Source organism: Podarcis filfolensis (genome assembly GCF_964270895.1).
Source record: "Podarcis filfolensis genome assembly, chromosome: 14".
Taxonomy (NCBI): domain Eukaryota; kingdom Metazoa; phylum Chordata; class Lepidosauria; order Squamata; family Lacertidae; genus Podarcis; species Podarcis filfolensis.
This window is the reverse complement of record NC_139616.1, coordinates 8,343,147-8,360,877: the sequence shown is the minus strand read 5'-3', so window position 1 is coordinate 8,360,877 and position 17,731 is coordinate 8,343,147. Positions and strand designations below refer to the sequence as shown.

At 44.9% G+C, this 17,731-nt stretch overlaps 1 protein-coding gene across 1 annotated transcript in view; it reads left to right on the top strand.

The window, feature by feature from the left end:
• INSYN1 (inhibitory synaptic factor 1) overlaps nucleotides 1-16,981 on the top strand; it is a 127,795-nt gene extending 110,814 nt beyond the window's left edge. The window contains exon 3 of the mRNA XM_083587027.1: nucleotides 15,394-16,981. Within this exon, the coding sequence (XP_083443153.1) occupies nucleotides 15,394-16,062 (669 nt within the window). The 3' untranslated portion in view covers nucleotides 16,063-16,981. The remainder of the gene's footprint in view (nucleotides 1-15,393) is intronic.
• The last annotated feature ends 750 nt before the right edge of the window (nucleotides 16,982-17,731 follow it).

Sequence of the window (17,731 nt, the reverse complement as noted above, 5' to 3'; positions counted from 1 at the left end):
TGGTAGAAAAGCAAGCAAGCTGACTAAGGTATAAGTCGAGTTGCAGCCAGGGCTTAAATATGGGAGGGAAACATGGATTTATACGAGGGCAGGACTCAGAACTAACAGAACTATACCAGGTCCATCTGAAAGTCCATCTAGCCCAGCATCCTATTTCCAACAAGAGTCAGCCATTGTGATGGCCTAGGACTAGGGCTCAGAACCAGAGGAGTCTCAATCTGCACCAGATCCTTTGCCTCAGGCATCATCTGAACCAAGTCTGGGGCCTGATCCTGAGGAGTCCCAGTCTGCACAGGTTCCCCTGCAACAAACACCAGCTGGGCCATCACTTACAGCTGCTCCACTACCGGTTTGGTCAGGGGAGGCTGAGGTGGCCCCTGGGTCTAGTAACCCACTGATGTCTCCCGAGCTGCAGAGACTCAGGTCTGAGAGAAGGAGAGACCTGAGTACTCGCAGGTGGAGTGCTCGCCTTCAGGCGAAATAGGGAGGTGAGTCGCTGGGGGATCAGGACTGGCCATTACCCCGACAAAGATAAAAGGCTGTCGGACCCTGCCCCAGGTTGCAGGAGCAACATTGCTGTATTCTAGATCCTGCCTGAGATCCTGTACCTGTCCTTGCCTGGTTTCCTGCCTCATGTCCTGCCTTGGCCCTGTTGGACTGACTCATAGCGGAACCTCCAGATTCCAGTCCGGTCCTGTACCGCATTTCACGGGTTACCCCCAGGCCCAGCACAGCCATATCCCTCCAGCAAGTTGCCAAGCAAGGCATAGTGACTACATAAAGAGGAAGGGCTAGGGCTCAGGTGTAAAACACAGGTTTGGCATGCAAAAGGTCCCAGCTTCAACCCCCAGCATCACCTGCCTAAATCCCTGAAGAGCTGCTGCTAGTCAGTGTCGACAATGCTAATCTAGATGGGTCAATGATCTGGCTCAGTGTAAAGCAGCTTCTTGTATTCATTCCTCCTCTGTTTGCCTTCTCTCCAAAGCAGTTGACAATGAGAGATACACCGCAAATATCCGTTGATACTGTATTTATTTGTTTGTTTTACATTTATTTATTTGGTTTCTCAAATTACAGTTTTACAATCACATATCCAACATACAACATAAAGACAAGATTCCATAGAGTCTTCTGGACTTCCTTCCTCCCCTTTGTGGGTCTTATTATTAATCATTTCCTCCTGCATCTTTTATAATAATCCCAATCTTTTACATCTCCATTATATCCAAAATTCACCATTAAACTACAAGTGTTATTCCAATCCTACCAACAATTTTAACTGTTTACAATGGTTTTTAAGATAAATTATCATTTCCCCCCATTCTTTATTAAAATTTTGGTCTTCCTGATTTCAGATTCTTCTGGCCATTTTTGCCATTTCGGCAAAATGATACAGTCTTTAAACCAGGGATGAGGGACCTTTGGCCCTCCAGATGTTGCTGGACTCCAACTCCCTTTAGCCGAGCCTGCATAGTCAATAGTCAGGGATGATGGGGGTTGGAATTCAATAATATCTGGAGGACCACAAGCTTCCCATCCCTGAACAAAACAAACAAGCTGGAAATGAAAGAGGTGCTTTGGTTTAATACTCAAGAAATGAATTCAACCTTAACTACTTGTGCTTGTTCCCCCATTTCATGGAAGGGTGGGCCATCCAGATGTTGCTAGGTGACAACTCCCACCATGCCTGATCATTGGTCAGGGCAATGGTACCTGCTCACCTCTAAACCTTGGTTTATTACCCCTCTTAAGGCTCCCAAACTATTTGAATTCCTTAACTTCTTCGGCTCATAGATATGCTTTTGTAAAGGCAAGATTCAACACCTTCCCATCGAACGTGCTGAGAAATAGATTCTCCAATGGACAGATATCGCTCTTATGTGATTGTAATTGTGGGGCACCGGAATCGTTGCATCACATAATTTTTGATTGTGCATTTCATTCATCGGCCAGGAGCAAGTTTCTTGCTCAATATCTAAAGGGAATTGCCGATGATACAAATGAAGCCAAACTGAGATATCTATTAAATGATGATGACCCCTTAAGATCACTCATGGTTGCCAGATTCTTGATCAGCGTTCTATCCCTAAAGAAGAGAAACGGACTCCTGTGCGGCTCGGATAATCCCTCTAAACTATGATCTATGTTTTAGGATGTAATTAGGTGATATCACCATTGATGTCTTCTACTAATTTATGAGTAGAGGGCGATGTTTATGTTACAAATTTAGTGTAATGTATGATGTTGGTCTTTTGTTTTTGTTTTGCTTTGGTTCTTGTCTGTTTTTTGTAAGTTTTGGCGGTTTTAAAATTGGAGTTTTAAGTACATTATGTTGGTATGGGAAACTGTTGTGTGATGGGCCAGTGGCCGTAATAAAGTTCAATACCAATACCTGATCATTGGTCATAGTGTCTGGGGCTGATGGGAGTTGGAGTCCAAATACATCTAGAGAGCCACAGATCCAGAACTTAGATCCATAGTTCAAGCAGTTCCAAAAAAGCCTATAGTATAACCAGTGCTAAGGGACGTGGGTGGTGCTGTGGGTTAAACAACAGAGCCTAGAACTTGCCGATCAGAAGGTCGGCGTTTCAAATCCCCACAACAGGGTGAGCTCCTGTTGCTCAGTCCCTGCTCCTGCCAACCTAGCAGTTCGAAAGCACGTCAAAGTGCAAGTAGATAAATAGGTACCACTCCGGCAGGAAGGTAAATAGCGTTTCCATGTGCTGCTCTGGTTCACCAGAAGCGGCTTAGTCATGCTGGCCACATGACCCGGAAGCTGTACGCCAGCTCCCTTGGCCAGTAAAGCAAGATGAGCACCACAACCCCAGAGTTGGTCACGACTGGACCTAATGGTCAGGGGTCCCTTTACCTTTATAACCAGTGCTATTTTTCTAGAAAAAAAGAGGTGCTGGAACTCACCATGAACACCTGCCTCCTTCTCTTAGAACGGCAATGGCACTCACCTGAGAGGTGCCGGAACAGAGTTTCCAGCTGTAAAAAAGCCCTGAGTACAACCACTAGAATAGTACAGTATTATAGAGCAGCCTAACTGGCGTAAAAGATGGGCAGCACAAAGCAATGGGGGAACTAGAATGCTTTGTCTATGGAGGAAAATTAGATAGAAGAATAAATTGAGTTGGTTTTTTTCCTTTGAAAGGTCACGGTAAGATTGAGAAAGATGACATTATGGCAAAAGGTTTGTTAGCAAGCAGTTACAAAGAACCTAGGAAATGAGAGGCGTATAATTAAATGATAATGGAAAAGAGACCTGGGTGCTAATTGATCAGGAAAAAAAAGGAATATGATGTGATACTCAGTAAAGAGGTCAACTCTAAATTTGTCAATAAAACCTGTATACATTGTTACTACAATGATATTTATTAACACCTGCTCAGCTGAATAAGATCTATTCAGATATGAGGTTCAGGTGCTGGACGTTTCTAGCTATGAATGGGCATCTGGTTCATATATGGTCGGATTGCCAAAAACCTTATTTATTTATTTATTTATTTATTTATTTATTTATTTATTTATTTATTGTTCTATGCCCAGAGGTCTCAGGGCAGGTCACAGAACAAAATCAAAACATATAAATATAATTATAATATATAAATATTACTCCTGGGGACAAAGCATAGATATAATGGTGGAAATCACAGGGTGCAAATTGGGATTAAGGGTATGCTCATTTTAACCGTAGACCACAGTGGAGTTCTTCCCTGGTTCATTGCATGGCTCTTCCCGCTCAACATACAAATACACAAGCTGCTCACATCAGCACGGCTTTATTAGTCTCAGATTCACTGCTGTCTGTGTACACACCAAGCAGCATTGATGGGGCAGGGATGTCTTCACACCTTGGCTGGAGATGAATTAGGAACACCTTAAGGACTCTGATCGGCATGAAGCTGGCTTGAGAAAGAACACATCCAACAGTAGTATTTTATGGCAAAGATATGTGTAGGGTGCATATGCATTTTAGAGAACATCATGTAAACACAGATTAAAAGTCGAGCCTTGGGAAAGCAGTGGAGAGCACAGTAGATGGGAGTTTGAACACAGCTGAAATCCCATGTTAATTCTGTTTAATTGGATTGGGGTGGAGATTTCAAAGGGACTAAAATCCCTAATATGAAACGTATTAATGACAGAAAGACTGATAGGCAGACATATAAATGGGGCGGGAAGCCACTAGTCCTCACTGTATGGGAATAGCTAATGAAGATGCTGGAACTGGCAGAAATGGGCAAACTTAACTTGTACATAGGAGAAAGGGCAGCTATCAAAAGAATATGTACATTGAGAGAAGCACGTGTGCTTTATAAATGGCTAGAATGAACATTATGGACATGTAATACCTGAAAAGAGAGTATTCTTGTAAAATGAAGAGCTAAGAGAGCTTACAAGTCAAAGAAGTACACCGACTGAAGATACAATAAGATAATTAATGGTGCTGTTACCAGGAACAGGGAGCTAGTATATTTGCTTTCTGCCATAAAAGTAGATCTAAGAGGGACTCAGTGAAATGTACAGGCAGTTGATTTAACAAGACACTTTTAAGTAACTGTCACTGCATTTCATATTGCGTAAGCACAGAAACACACATGCACACACACCTCTCTACCTGTGACGCTCAGCGGCATCTTATGAAGGCCAATAGGATAATTGACTTTTCAAAGAGGATTAGTCAGATCCATGGAGGACAAGCAATCACCCTTGGATGGTTATTAGCGTGCCGGGGTGTTCAGAAGATTCAGCCTCATGCCAAACAAGTCCCTAAATCTCCCACGATTGCAAACTAGAAGTGATGGCTGAGGGATAGCTAATTGCCTTGTAGTTTCCTAGTCACTTTCTCCTTGAGCGTCTGAACTGCCCGGTGCAGGAGAGCAATGCTACAACTACACGGTTGAACTTCAGACTCACTCTCCTTGAGTGCAGTGTCAGCACTGACCAATGATGGATATGCATAATGAAAACATAATGCATAATGATTACAAGAGGGAGCAAATAAACGGGGCTGGAATACTTATGTGACCTTTCATGGGACATACATAGGAAGTTGCCTTGGGCTGAGTCATTTCCTTGGGCCATTTAGTTCAGTATTGTCTACAACAGGCATAGGCAAACTCGCCCTCCAGATGTTTTGGGACTACAACTCCCATCATCCCTAGCTAACAGGACCAGTGGTCAGGGATGATGGGAGTTGTAGTCCCAAAACATCTGGAGGGCCGAGTTTGCCTATGCCTGGTCTACAATGACAGCCAGCAGCTCTCCAGGGTTTCGGATGGGGTCTCTCTCATGTTTACATGGGCTTTGAACCTGAGACTTTCTACATGCAAAGCAGATGCTCTACCACTAAGCTGTGGATCTTCAAGATAGCTATCCCACTGACTATATCCAATGGTACCCATGCATTTACTGGTGACACAGTCTGCCTTGTGCAGTCCGGTGTCCTTTTGGGTCAGAAGAAAGGTCCATCTGGTTGATAGCCTCATCATCCATGAATGTCTCTAAACCTCTTTCAAGTCATCTAAGTAACTGATGACTCCCCCAGCCCATCCACAATTTGCATTGTGTTTCATTTGCATTGTGCTTCATAATGATGATGATTCTCAGATGTCCAATATTTCCTAGGCATACCTGAAGATGGTGGGGATTGACCTGGGACCTTGTGCATGCAAGGAAGTTGGTCTGCTGCTGAGCTTTGACCCTTCCCCTAGAGCTGGTGCCCTGGAGCTGGCATAGTTAATGCCATCCCATAGGGAGGGGAAAAGGGCAAACAAAACTTGCCACAGGAAAGTTGGTGTTCAAGGCGAGCGACACAAAACTGCCATTCAGTGAATTTATTTACATATCAGCATACACTGTGCTACACATAATCAAATTAAGAATTCTTCCGCAAAGGGTGCACAATCTACAATAATGAATGTGAACAAGACAATAACGCTTCATGGTTTAAAATGCACAACTCGCATGCCATTACATCAGGTATACTAAAACTGCCACACCCAACTGGAACCAGAGTGCATCACAGTGTAGGATCAATAGGCATTGCTCAGCTGAGTCGTGATCAAGACTTCTTGCACCTCTGAGTGGTGGTTCCCATAAATACCTGAGAGGGAACAAACACAAGCTCAGAACATAGGCTGAAGTCTCTCAGGTGTTTCCCTTGTCTCTCACGCCAGCCCTCTCCTCCAGGAAGCTTTCAACCTCCACCTTGTCAGAGCTTTGCGTGCTAACTCTTCATATGAGGCCTATAATGTGCTCTGACTGGGAACGTTATTTGATTTAAATTCCCCCTGATTGCCTGTTCAATTAATTGCATAACCATACCCTCTGCATAAGAGCAAGCGGGGAGGGGGAAACCCTGCATAAATTTCATCTACTGCGCTCCTCTTTTTCATCTTGTAAGCAATACACACTTTTTAAAAGCAAAAATCAAAGAAATGAACTATTGGGAGCCAGGCACTGTCTGTTGAAAGCTATTAATGTCCTGATGCATTTCTCTGTTGTCTCAAAATGTATCAAGTGCTTTCATGAATAGCTAAGTTTAGTCTTTGCCAGCCTGGTACCCTCTGTTACCAAAGCACCCCAATCTCCAAGCACCGCAAGATTCTAGGGGTTCCAGCCACTTCTTCAGGGTTTGGTTTCCTTGGAATGAGGGACAGTGGAGACTTGGTGTCTTTAGGATACAGTGGTACCTCGGGTTACAGACGCTTCAGGTTACAGACTCCGCTAACCCAGAAATATTACCTCGGGGTAAGAACTTTGCTTCAGGATGAGAACAGAAATCGAGCGTCAGCAGTGCGGCATCAGCAGGAGGCCCCATTAGCTAAAGTGGTACCTCAGGTTAAGAACAGTTTCAGGCTAAGAACAGACCTCCAGAACGAATTAAGTTCTTAACCCGAGGTACCACTGTATATGGTTTATTTACACATATATACAACCTGAGCCTAGGGACATGGGTGGCGCTGTGGGTTAAACCACGGAGCCTAGGACTTGCTGATCAGAAGGTCGGCGGTTCGAATCCCCACGACGGGGCGAGCTCCCGTTGCTCGGTCCCTGATCCTGCCAACCTAGCAGTTCGAAAACACGTCAAAGTGCAAGTAGATAAATAGGTACCGCTCCGGCAGGAAGGTAAACGGCATTTCCGTGCGCTGCTCTGGTTCGCTATGCTGGCCACATGACCCGGAAGCTGTACGCCAGCTCCCTCGGCCGGTAAAGAGAGATGAGCACAGCAACCCCAGAGTCGGTCATGACTGGACCTAATGGTCAGGGGTCCCTTTACCTTTACCTTTACAACCTGAGCCTAAGATGGAGGGGCTCACAGCATTAACACTCCAGATGATCTTTTGTTCTCCCACAGTCACAGCCTTGGATCTGAGCAGAAATCAAGCATGACTCTGTCTCTCTAGCTTACGCCTGCAGCCTCCCCTCTCTCACACACAACTGCATGTCTCTTGTCTCCCCACTACCAGCCAGGTGAGGGAGAGGGCCTACCCTTTTGTCTTTCATTACAGTCTTTAGGGCCATTAACTCACAAAGAAACTTGCCCCACTGGTTCAACAAAGGGATCCTCCATTAGATTTTTAACCCTTGCTGGATTCGGGATCCCAGGGATTAGAAGGGACTCAGGCATCATACTGACTGACACCCTCCCCAAAAAAACCTCACAAGCCCTCCATAGGTTTGGACTACAATTCCCATCAGCCCCCACTGGCTGTGATGGCTGGGGCAGATGATAGCCACTTGTCCAAAACACATTTTTATTATTGTTATTGATTTATTTACTGTGCAGTATTTATAGCCTGTTCTTCGTTGAATGTTTTCAGTCGCAGAGCAGGTTACAGAGTAATGCAAATAAACAGAGTAAAACAAGAGAGAAAAATTACAAAATAACATAAATAGCAATTCTGCTGTAAGGGAAAGAAGCAAATCCACAATAGCAAAAATTAATATTTCAAGTTTAACCGAATGCCCGGGGGGAACCAAATGAAACATTCAAACAGGTCTTTCCCCACATATGGCAGCCCACTGCCTCCCTCTATTTTTTTTTTTTAAATAATTTTTTATTAAAGGTTTTTATAACAATAACAAACATATAACAAATACATAAACAGACAAAAACAAAAACAAAACAAAAAACATGTACCATTTCATATCTTAATTTCTTATACCTTTCTTCCCCGACTTCCTCATGCCTCCCTTTTCTGTATTCCAAATTCTTATCAATTACTCAGCAAATCTTCCCTTATTTTAATTTAAATTTAACCTAATCTTCCTTATTCTCCTTGTCTTAACCCTTGCTAATAGTAACCATTTACTTTCCAGTCCAACATCATTCTAACTTTCATTAATTTTGTAATATTTCTTTAAATAGTCCTTGAACTTTTTCCATTCTTCTTGCGCTGCTTCTCTTCCCTGGTTTCGGATTCTGCTCGTCATTTCTGCCAGGCCCATATAGTCTATCACCTTCATCTGCCATTCTTCCAGTGTGGGTAGTTCTTGAGTCTTCCAGTACTTCGCAATAAGTATTCTAGCTGCTGTTGTAGCGTACAAAAAGAAAGTTGTATCCGTCTTTAACACCCCCGTCCGACAATACCCAAGAGAAAGGCCTCTGGTTTCTTAGGGAAAGTATATTTAAATACCTTTTTAAGTTCATTATAGATCATTTCCCAGAATGCCTTAATCTTCGGGCACGTCCACCAAAGGTGAAAGAATGTACCTTCCTTTTCTTTACATTTCCAACATTTATTATCAGGCAAATGGTAAATCTTTGCAAGCTTGACTGGGGTTATGTACCACCTATATATCATTTTCATAATGTTTTCTCTTAGAGCATTACATGCCGTAAATTTCATCCCGGTGGTCCACAACTTTTCCCAATCCGCAAACAAAATATTATGACCAATGTCCTGAGCCCATTTAATCATAGCTGATTTAACCGTTTCATCTTGTGTATTCCATTTCAGCAGCAAGTTGTACATTTTTGACAAATTCTTAGTACTGGGTTCTAATAATTCTGTCTCCAATTTTGATTTTTCCACCTGGAAGCCAATTTTACTGTCCAATTTAAACGCTTCATTTATTTGATGATAGTGCAGCCAATCTCTCACCTTCCCTTTTAATTTCTCAAAACTCTGCAATCTCAATTTGTCCCCTTCCTCCCACTGCCTCCCTCTATGTCTCTAACCCAAAGAGGGCCTTTCTCCATGCCAGCAGATTCTCACGCCTTGGCTTTTGGGTAACTTAACTCCTTTCCCCTTACTCTCCAACCAATCCAGGCTCTCAACCCAAGTAGAGTGGCAGGATCGTTGCCCACAAACATAGTCCAACCCCCTGCAATGCAAGAATCTCTCACCGCTGGTCCACAGCAGCAACAGAGCAAAAAGCATACTGGAAAGATAAAGAGAGTGCCAATGAGCCGCAACCGGTGTTTCTTTCCCCTTCCCAGTCCTGAGGAAGCTCATGGGCCCTAAGATCCATTAGGCTGTTAGGCAGAGACCTGCAGATAGATTTGCTGGGCGCTCCCTTCCCTCTTCTCCTTTGCCAGCTGGCACAAACAGCTTTCTGGGTCCTCCAGGTCCATATGGGGTTGTATTCAGATAACTTTTGCTCAGAGCAGACCCACTGAATTGGACCCAAGTTACTCGTGTGCATTAATCTCAATGGGTCTACAACCCAGATGAGACACCAGGTTGACAAAAACTGACCAAGTGCTTAAGCATTGCATTCATCCGTTGCATTTTCCAGAGCATGTCAGACTTGCCCCTCTGCTATTTCATGGCAATCCCCATTGGGGCAGTTGCCAGCCTGTGGCTTTGCTGCAATGTGAAAAGCATTGAACATGACTCTCGGACTGTATGCAGGCTCACGATCTTCCTTTTGGGGGGATATGAGGATGCTCAAAAAGGAATTACTCACAAATGGCATTTGCTCAGGGTCTACTTGAGGCAATTGTTAAAAGCCTTATTCCTCTCCCAGAAGCGATCAGCTCTGCTTGGCTTGGCAGATAAGCATCCCCATCTACTGGGCATTTGAAGGAATGCAACCAGAAGCCACCCCAAGGGCTACTGACTTGTGGTGGCCATGGTGGTGGTTTGCATAAGTGTAATGTTTATGGTTGGGCGAGGAAGGGAAGGGAAACGGCAGTTGCTTTACTGATGCTCCAAGAGTCGCTTGCATGCTTGGTTGGAAATCCAATTGATGTTCTCCATGATATACACCTGTGATTCCCAGCTGGGCATCAGCCAGATGTTTTGGATTACAACTGCCTTAGGGCTGGCGGAAGTTGTAGTCCAAAATATCTGGAGGGCACCAAGTTGGGGAAGGCTGCCATATACCATGGAGAACATCGATCACGTTGACCAGCACTGAGGAATGCTGGTATATGGAACTTTGCAGCCTAAGCGGTATTTTAATTGTATGGCCTTCGTTAGGTTGCGAGTTTTGAGGCAGGAACTTTTTTCTTTTAACTGGTTATTATCAATGTCTTGTTCTGTGGTAATTAAATGGCAGTAACAGCAGTATTTTATGAGCTCCAACAAGGAGCGCAGTGGTGTGCTTAGTTTCTGTCCTGAAAGTCTCTAGGAGAAATTGATAACAACAACTAAAAGGTAAAGGACCCCTGACAGTTAAGTCCAGTTGCGAACAACTCTGGGGTTGCGGCGCTCATCTCGCTTTACTGGCCGAGGGAGCTGACGTTTGTCCGCAGACAGTTTTTCCAGGTCATGTGGCCAGCATGACTAAGCCGTTTCTGGCTAAACCAGAGCAGTGCACAGAAACGCCGTTTACCTTCCCGCCGGAGCGGTACCTATTTATCTACTTGCACTTTGATGTGCTTTCGAACTGCTAAGCTGGCAGGAGCTGGGACCAAGCTATGGGAGCTTACCCCGTCACAGGGATTCGAACTGCCGATCTTCCGATCGGCAAGCCCAAGAGGCTCAGTGGTTTAGACCACAGCGCCACCCGCGTCTCATGTAACTTGATAACAAGCAACTGATAAATCATCATCATCATCATCACACCAACCCTGTGAGGTAGATTAAGCTGAAGAGTTGTAGACTATCCCAAGAGCTTCATGGCGCAATTGAGACATTACCCAGGTTCCATTGGGCCGCTGTCAGCAATCTAAGCCCATAACAGCAACAGATGGGAGAGTAAAGGAGGGGAATCACGTGATGCCTGAATCACATGGAGCTATTTCTTCAATGGGTGCATCCTGCACAGTCGGTAGAGCATGAGACTCATATTTTCAGGGTCGTGGGTTTGGGCCACATGTTGGGCCAAAAAATATTCCTGCATTGCTTCGAGGGGATAGAGGACTCCCCTATGAAGAAAAGTTGCAGCATTTGGGACTTTTTAGTGCAGAGAAAAGGCAAGTATGAGACAACATGATAGACGTTTATACAATTATGCATGGCATGGAGAAAGTTGATGGAGAAAAGTTTTTTCTCCTGTTGTCATGACACTAGAATTCAGGGACATCCAAGGAGCTGAATGTTGGAAGATTGAGGATGGATCAATGAAAGTACGTCACTCAGTGCATAGATAAACTATGGAACTCGCTCAGGACTGATGGCTTTCAAAGAGAGGTGGCTTGAAGATTGGTCAAATTCATGGAGGAAAGGGCTATTGATGGGCACTGACCCATGTTGCTGGCATTGTAATATTATGCTAGTTTGAAATACAACACTGAGGGCCAGTTTATACCTCGGCGCCTCATCCTTGTAGCATTCTCCTCCAAATACTGTCTCCTCCTCTCTAAATCTTGAGGTTCTCTATGCTTTGAAAACTCCTAATAAGACAGCTACATCAATTGCATAGGGAATCTCCATATTTAGGGATTCCCTGGAGTCAGAAGATCCCTTCCTCTTGTGCGTGGGTGGAGCTGTTTTGGCTACATAAGTAACAACACTCACTGCTTGAGCATTGTAAATAGCGGGAATGGTACAACACGCATGTTGGAGGCGTGATAATATCACACTGGTATAGAATACCAAAAAAAAAAAAAAAACCCACCAAGTTACGCCTGCTTGTATCACTACAGATCTATGCAATTAGAAGCATCTCAAAGAATTGCACGTGGGATATTAATTCCCCAGAGTAGGTGGTGCTGATAACACACACAGGGACAAAGCATGTAAAAAATAAATCATTGGAATACACAAACCCACACTGAGGAAAGTTGGTACAAGCAATAAGATATTTCATCATTCTCAGAGTGTGGGTAGATGTACATAAAATCAAGAGCCAGCATGAGTTGTCTCACTGTATGTAAGAATACAGAAAGCTGCCTTTATACAGAGTCAGACTGTGGATCCATCCATCTTGTAGGGATGCGGGTAGCGCTGTGGTCTAAACCACTGAGCCTCTTGCGCTTGCCGATCAGAAGGTTGGCAGTTTGAATCCCTGCAATGGGGTGAGCTCCCATTGCTCTGTCCCAGGTCCTGCCAACCTAGCAGTTTGAAAGCACGCCAGTGCAAGTAGATAAATAGGTAGTGCTGAGGAGGGAAGGTAAACAGCATTTCCATGTGCTCTGGTTTCCATCACGGTGTTCTGTTGTGCCAGAAGTGGTTTAGTCATGCTGGCCACATGGCCTGGAAAGCTGTCTGTGGACAATTGAGACAGGTTACAGATTCTGCTGCTTTACTGTCCACCTTACTGCAGTAGCATAGCATGGGGGGGGCAGGCACAGGGCTCCAAAATTTCAACACTCGGTGCTGCCTCAACAGAGCTGCACCCTTCCATTGCTGGACTCCATTGAAAATAGCTAATCCATACAAACCAGAAAGTGACCTCTCCAGACAATGGAACGATTCTTATTTTCTTATTTTTGTGGCTGAGATCACCTGGGTGATATTAGGAGCTGAACACGCATGTGTACTCCATCCATTTCCCTCTCTACCCCACTCTGCCCGGCCCCGGGGCCTGACAACCCACGCTACACCACTGCCTTGCTGCCCTGCCCACGGGGCTGTCCCAACATACCATCTGCCCAACTCATGTTAGGAGTGAAGGCAGCAAAGAAGGCATACTTTGCCACCTCCATTGCATCCTCATTGTGGTGTCCAGCAGCGCTCTTCTGGTTAGTGTAGGGTTTTAAAGTCTGCCCCAAAGGAGGTGACAGAATGGAATGCTCTTCCCAAAGAGGCTCACCTGGCACCATCATTACAGATCTTCAGCTGCCTGGCAAAAAATAATAATAATCCTCTTCTCCCAGGCCTTTGGCTAATTAAACCATTTACAGCCTTTTATAGTGTGGTGGGTATTGTTCTTTTATTTGTTTTTATTTTTTGTGTTTTTATATTGTAAACCATCCTGTGATCCTGGGATGGTGGGCAGTATAGAAATTTAATAACTAAACCATGGGTAGGCAAACTAAGACCCAGGGGCCAGATGCGGCCCAATCGCCTTCTCAATCCGGCCCGCGGACAGTCCAGGAATCAGCATGTTTTTGCATGAGTAGAATGTGTACTTTTATTTAAAATGCATCTCTGGGTTATTTGTGGGGCATAGGAATTGGTTCATTTTTCTCTCTCCAAAATATAGTCCGCCCCCCCCCCAAGGTCTGAGGGACAGTGGACCGGCCCCCTGCTGAAAAAGTTTGCTGACCCCTGAACTAAACCATAATAAGCTCAGCCTTTCCTCTTCAGTTGCCAGACATACCTTCCACTGCTAAAGGTTATCTCTTCCTGCTTTCAGCTCTCCCTCTCTCTCCCATGCTTCTGATGAACTGTTTGTCTTTTCAGGTTGATTGAAAATGCTATTTGTACTATTATACCTTTTTTATTTTAAAAAGTCACAGCACCTTTTCTTTTTAAAAAACAACAACAAAACAAACCTCCAGTTGTTTGTCTCTTGTCTGCCCCAGGGAGAGAAAAGAAAGGAGCAGAACTCAGCAGCAGAACTCATGCTTTGCATGCGAAATCATCAAGATTCTGTCCCTGGCTTCCCTAAGGGGGGCTGGGAGACAGCGCCATCTCAAACCCTGAAGATCTACCTCTGCTCCTTGCGAATAACATTGAGTTAGATGGGCAAATGGTCTAACTTATGAGCAGGGCTCTTCCCAATGTCACAGAAACCCAGGCCCCACCTGCACTATGCATTTAAAGAAGTATCATCCCACTTAAAACAGTTGGGCCATCCCCCAAGGCAACTTGGGAAGTATAGCCTGTTAAGAGGATACTGGGAGTTGTTATCACACACACACACACACACACACACACACACACACACCGTTCCCATCCCAGAGCTACAATTCCCAGAATTCCCTGGGAAGAGGCATTGATTGTTAAACCACTCTGGGTATTGTAGACCTGCAGTTCCCATGGGGCTATTTAAGGAAGCAGTGGCAGTTTAAAGTGGTATGAAAATGCTTAAAATATATAGTGCAGATGGGCTCCCAGTTAATCAGCACTTTGCATGGCCTCTTCTGTCTCAAACTGTTCCAGTGAAAAAGGTGGGGTTATAAATACAACTTTATGTAAATACTTTTCCATGGAATTATGAGTCAATGGAATTATGAGAATGGATTCCAAACATCATTCTTACAAATACTGTAATAGGTTAAGAGAGTGCTTTTTTTCTAAAAAGGTGTTTAGGGGTATACTCATTTTCCTACTCATATTGAAATACTGCCCCTCAATGAGGCCAAACATAGATTCACAAAATGTTTAGAGGATGTGTACCCCTGCATACCCCCAGAAAGAAAGCACTGGGTTAAGATCTGGTGAAGTACAACAACAACCTTGTAAAGTATACAGTTTTGGGTTTTCCCCCTACCCCTTTTATTTTTCCTTCTACACGGGTTCTGTTTTTCTTTTTCTCTCTTTTATTTACGTCTCACCATGTTTAGTGCAGGGACATGGGTGGCGCTGTGGGTTAAACCACAGAGCCTAGGACTTGCCGATCAGAAGGTTGGCGGTTCGAATCCCCGCAACGGGGTGAGCTCCCATTGCTCAGTCCCTGCTCCTGCCAATCTAGCAGTTTGAAAGCACATCAAAGTGCAAGTAGATAAATAGGTACCGCTCCGGTGGGAAGGTAAACGGCATTTCCGTGCGCTGCTCTGGTTCGCCAGAAGCAGCTTAGTCATGCTGGCCACATGACCCGGAAGCTGTGTGGCGGCTCCCTCAGCCAATCAAGCGAGATGAGCACCGCAACCCCAGAGTTGTCCACAACTGGACCTAATGGTCAGGGGTCCCTTTACCTTTACCTTTGTTTAGTGCCCCTATAGCTGTGTACTTTTTGAACTTTCAATAAAGATGTTAACAAAAATAAAAAATAATAATCAGTCAATGGAATTAAGGCCTCGAAATGCTGAAGAAGCTGGCGGGAGTGACCCAATCTGCTAGCAGCCACTCCCTAACCCCTCTCCCTCTCTTTCTCCCCAAGGTGGTGAGCCAGATTGACAAGCTGACTTCGGACTTTGAGTTTGAGCTGGAGCCGGACGACTGGACCACAGCCACCGTGAGCAGCACATCCAGCAGCGAGAAGGGAGGTGGGATGTTTGACCTCGGGCACCTCGATTTCATGACCTCAGATATCCTCTCCGACAGCTGGGAGTTCTGCTCCTTCCTGGAAGCCTCTACCCCGTCCGATTCGGGTGATGGCTCAGAGCAGCAGCCAGGGCGCCAGCCTGACTACCGGCTGATGAATGGCGGGGTGCTGACCCCCAATGGACCCCGGGTGGAGACCCCAGACTCTTCCAGCGAGGAGGCCTTCAGCTCTGCCCTGAGCCACAAAGCCCAGCACCAGAGGACACCTGGGACACGGGAACGAGTGCGGTTCAGTGACAAAGTCCTCTATCACGCCCTGTGTTGCGACGACGACGAGGAAGCAGACAATGTCCCACCTCCCGAGGACCCTCCCGAGGAGCTGAGCGAGACGACACTCAAGGCGGTGCCCGCCGTCAAGGCAACACTGCGGCGGTCGCCTCATCTAAGTAGCGCTCAGCAGCGGAAGCTGACGCGGAACAGCAGCACCCAAACGGTGTCGGACAAAAGCACTCAAACGGTGCTGCCCTATGTCTCGGGGAAACAGAAAGCGAAAAGCAAGAACTGAGCCCCAGCTGGGCAGGGTTTTGGGGAGAGGGGAAAGCTGCAGATATATATAAATCTCTCTATATATTTAAGTCAATAAATGATAATGATATGATTACAAAAAAAAAAAATGGTGGCAGGATATCATCGTGAACTACCTAACCATTAATGTTGAGACTCAGGGATTATTTTGGAAAAAAAAGATCTGTTTTATTTATTGAATGGCTTCCCTTTTTTTGCAGCTCAGTAAATGTGTGGTGCTTATACACAAATATCAAACACACACACACACACACACACACACACACACCTCTTTTTAGGATGCAGGTGTTTTTTGGCTTTCTTGAAAGAGCTCCAAAAATACGCCCCAGAAGATCAGCCAAGTTTCTTTGAACAGAGTGATTGGCAAGCACTCTCTCCCAAAAGATCTTGGGAAACAAGTCTGATCTCAAGAGACTGGAGAAAGCTGGTGATGGGCAAGTGATATGGAAGGAATTTAGGCTCTTTGTTTTTATACAATGTGATGCCAAGACAAGCTGATGACTCTGTTGCTTTGACCTGCCTTGTGAATCCTCCAGCATCTGTTGATATTAAGGCTGCATACAAGCTGTACATTGAAGGCACGTGGCTTTCTGCTAAGGATCTTGGGAACTGCAGTTTACCCCTCACATAGCTCAACAAACTACAATTCCCAGGATGATTTGGGGGAAGCTATTGATATAGATATTCAACAAAGTTTTACTCAGAGTAGAACCACTGAAATTAGGTCTACTCTGAGCAAAGTGCAGTTGCATACCATCTGTGCTCTTAATGTATGGCATGTGCACATCCTAAGACTCTCTCAGCTTACAGGTTTGCAAGTTTCTTCCGCCATAAATGCTAAAGGAAGCCCTCTCAGACTCCACAGCCCACATTTTGGCTAGCTTGCTCCACTATCATCTTGGAAAGCTAATAAGAAGGTGCATGTGATTTGTTCTTCTTTTTCATATTCCTCTCCCCATCCATTCCACCAAAGGGCTTGGCTTTCCTTTGCATTTTTAAATTTTTGTTAACTTTTTGAATTTTACGCTTCAATTTGAACATCTTCTGTTATACCATATATTCATTAAATTCCCTCCCTCCCCTTCCAAGGTTCATTTAACTTATCCACCATTCCTGCATATTTTGCTATATCCATCCGATTCTATTTCCCTATCTTACGTTACTTCAATATATATCATTCTGCAGAATTTAACTTTAATGCTGCCAACATTTCCAACTATACACGATTGTTTTCAAAATATTCGACAAAATTTTTCCACTCCTCTTTAAATAGCTTTCCTTTCCCCACATCCATTGCACATTTTATCTTCACACCAAGCCTGTGAGGTAGTTTAAGCTGAGGGGTTGCAACTGGCCCAAGGTCGCCCCTGTGACCTTCACACTATTTTGCTGCAACGTGCTCTCTGGGCAGGGCTGCCCTTGAAGACAACTCAGAAACTTCAGCTGGTCCAAAATGCAGTGACCAGATTATTGGCTGTTGACCAAGTTTTCATTTAAAGTTTGTACAGTGGTACCTCAGGATGCGAACAGGATCCGTTCCAGAGCCCCATTCGCATCCTGAAGCGAACACAACCCGATTCGCCACTTCCGTGCATGCGCGTGACATCATTTTGACCGTCTGTGCATGCGCGAGCGGCAAAACCCAGAAG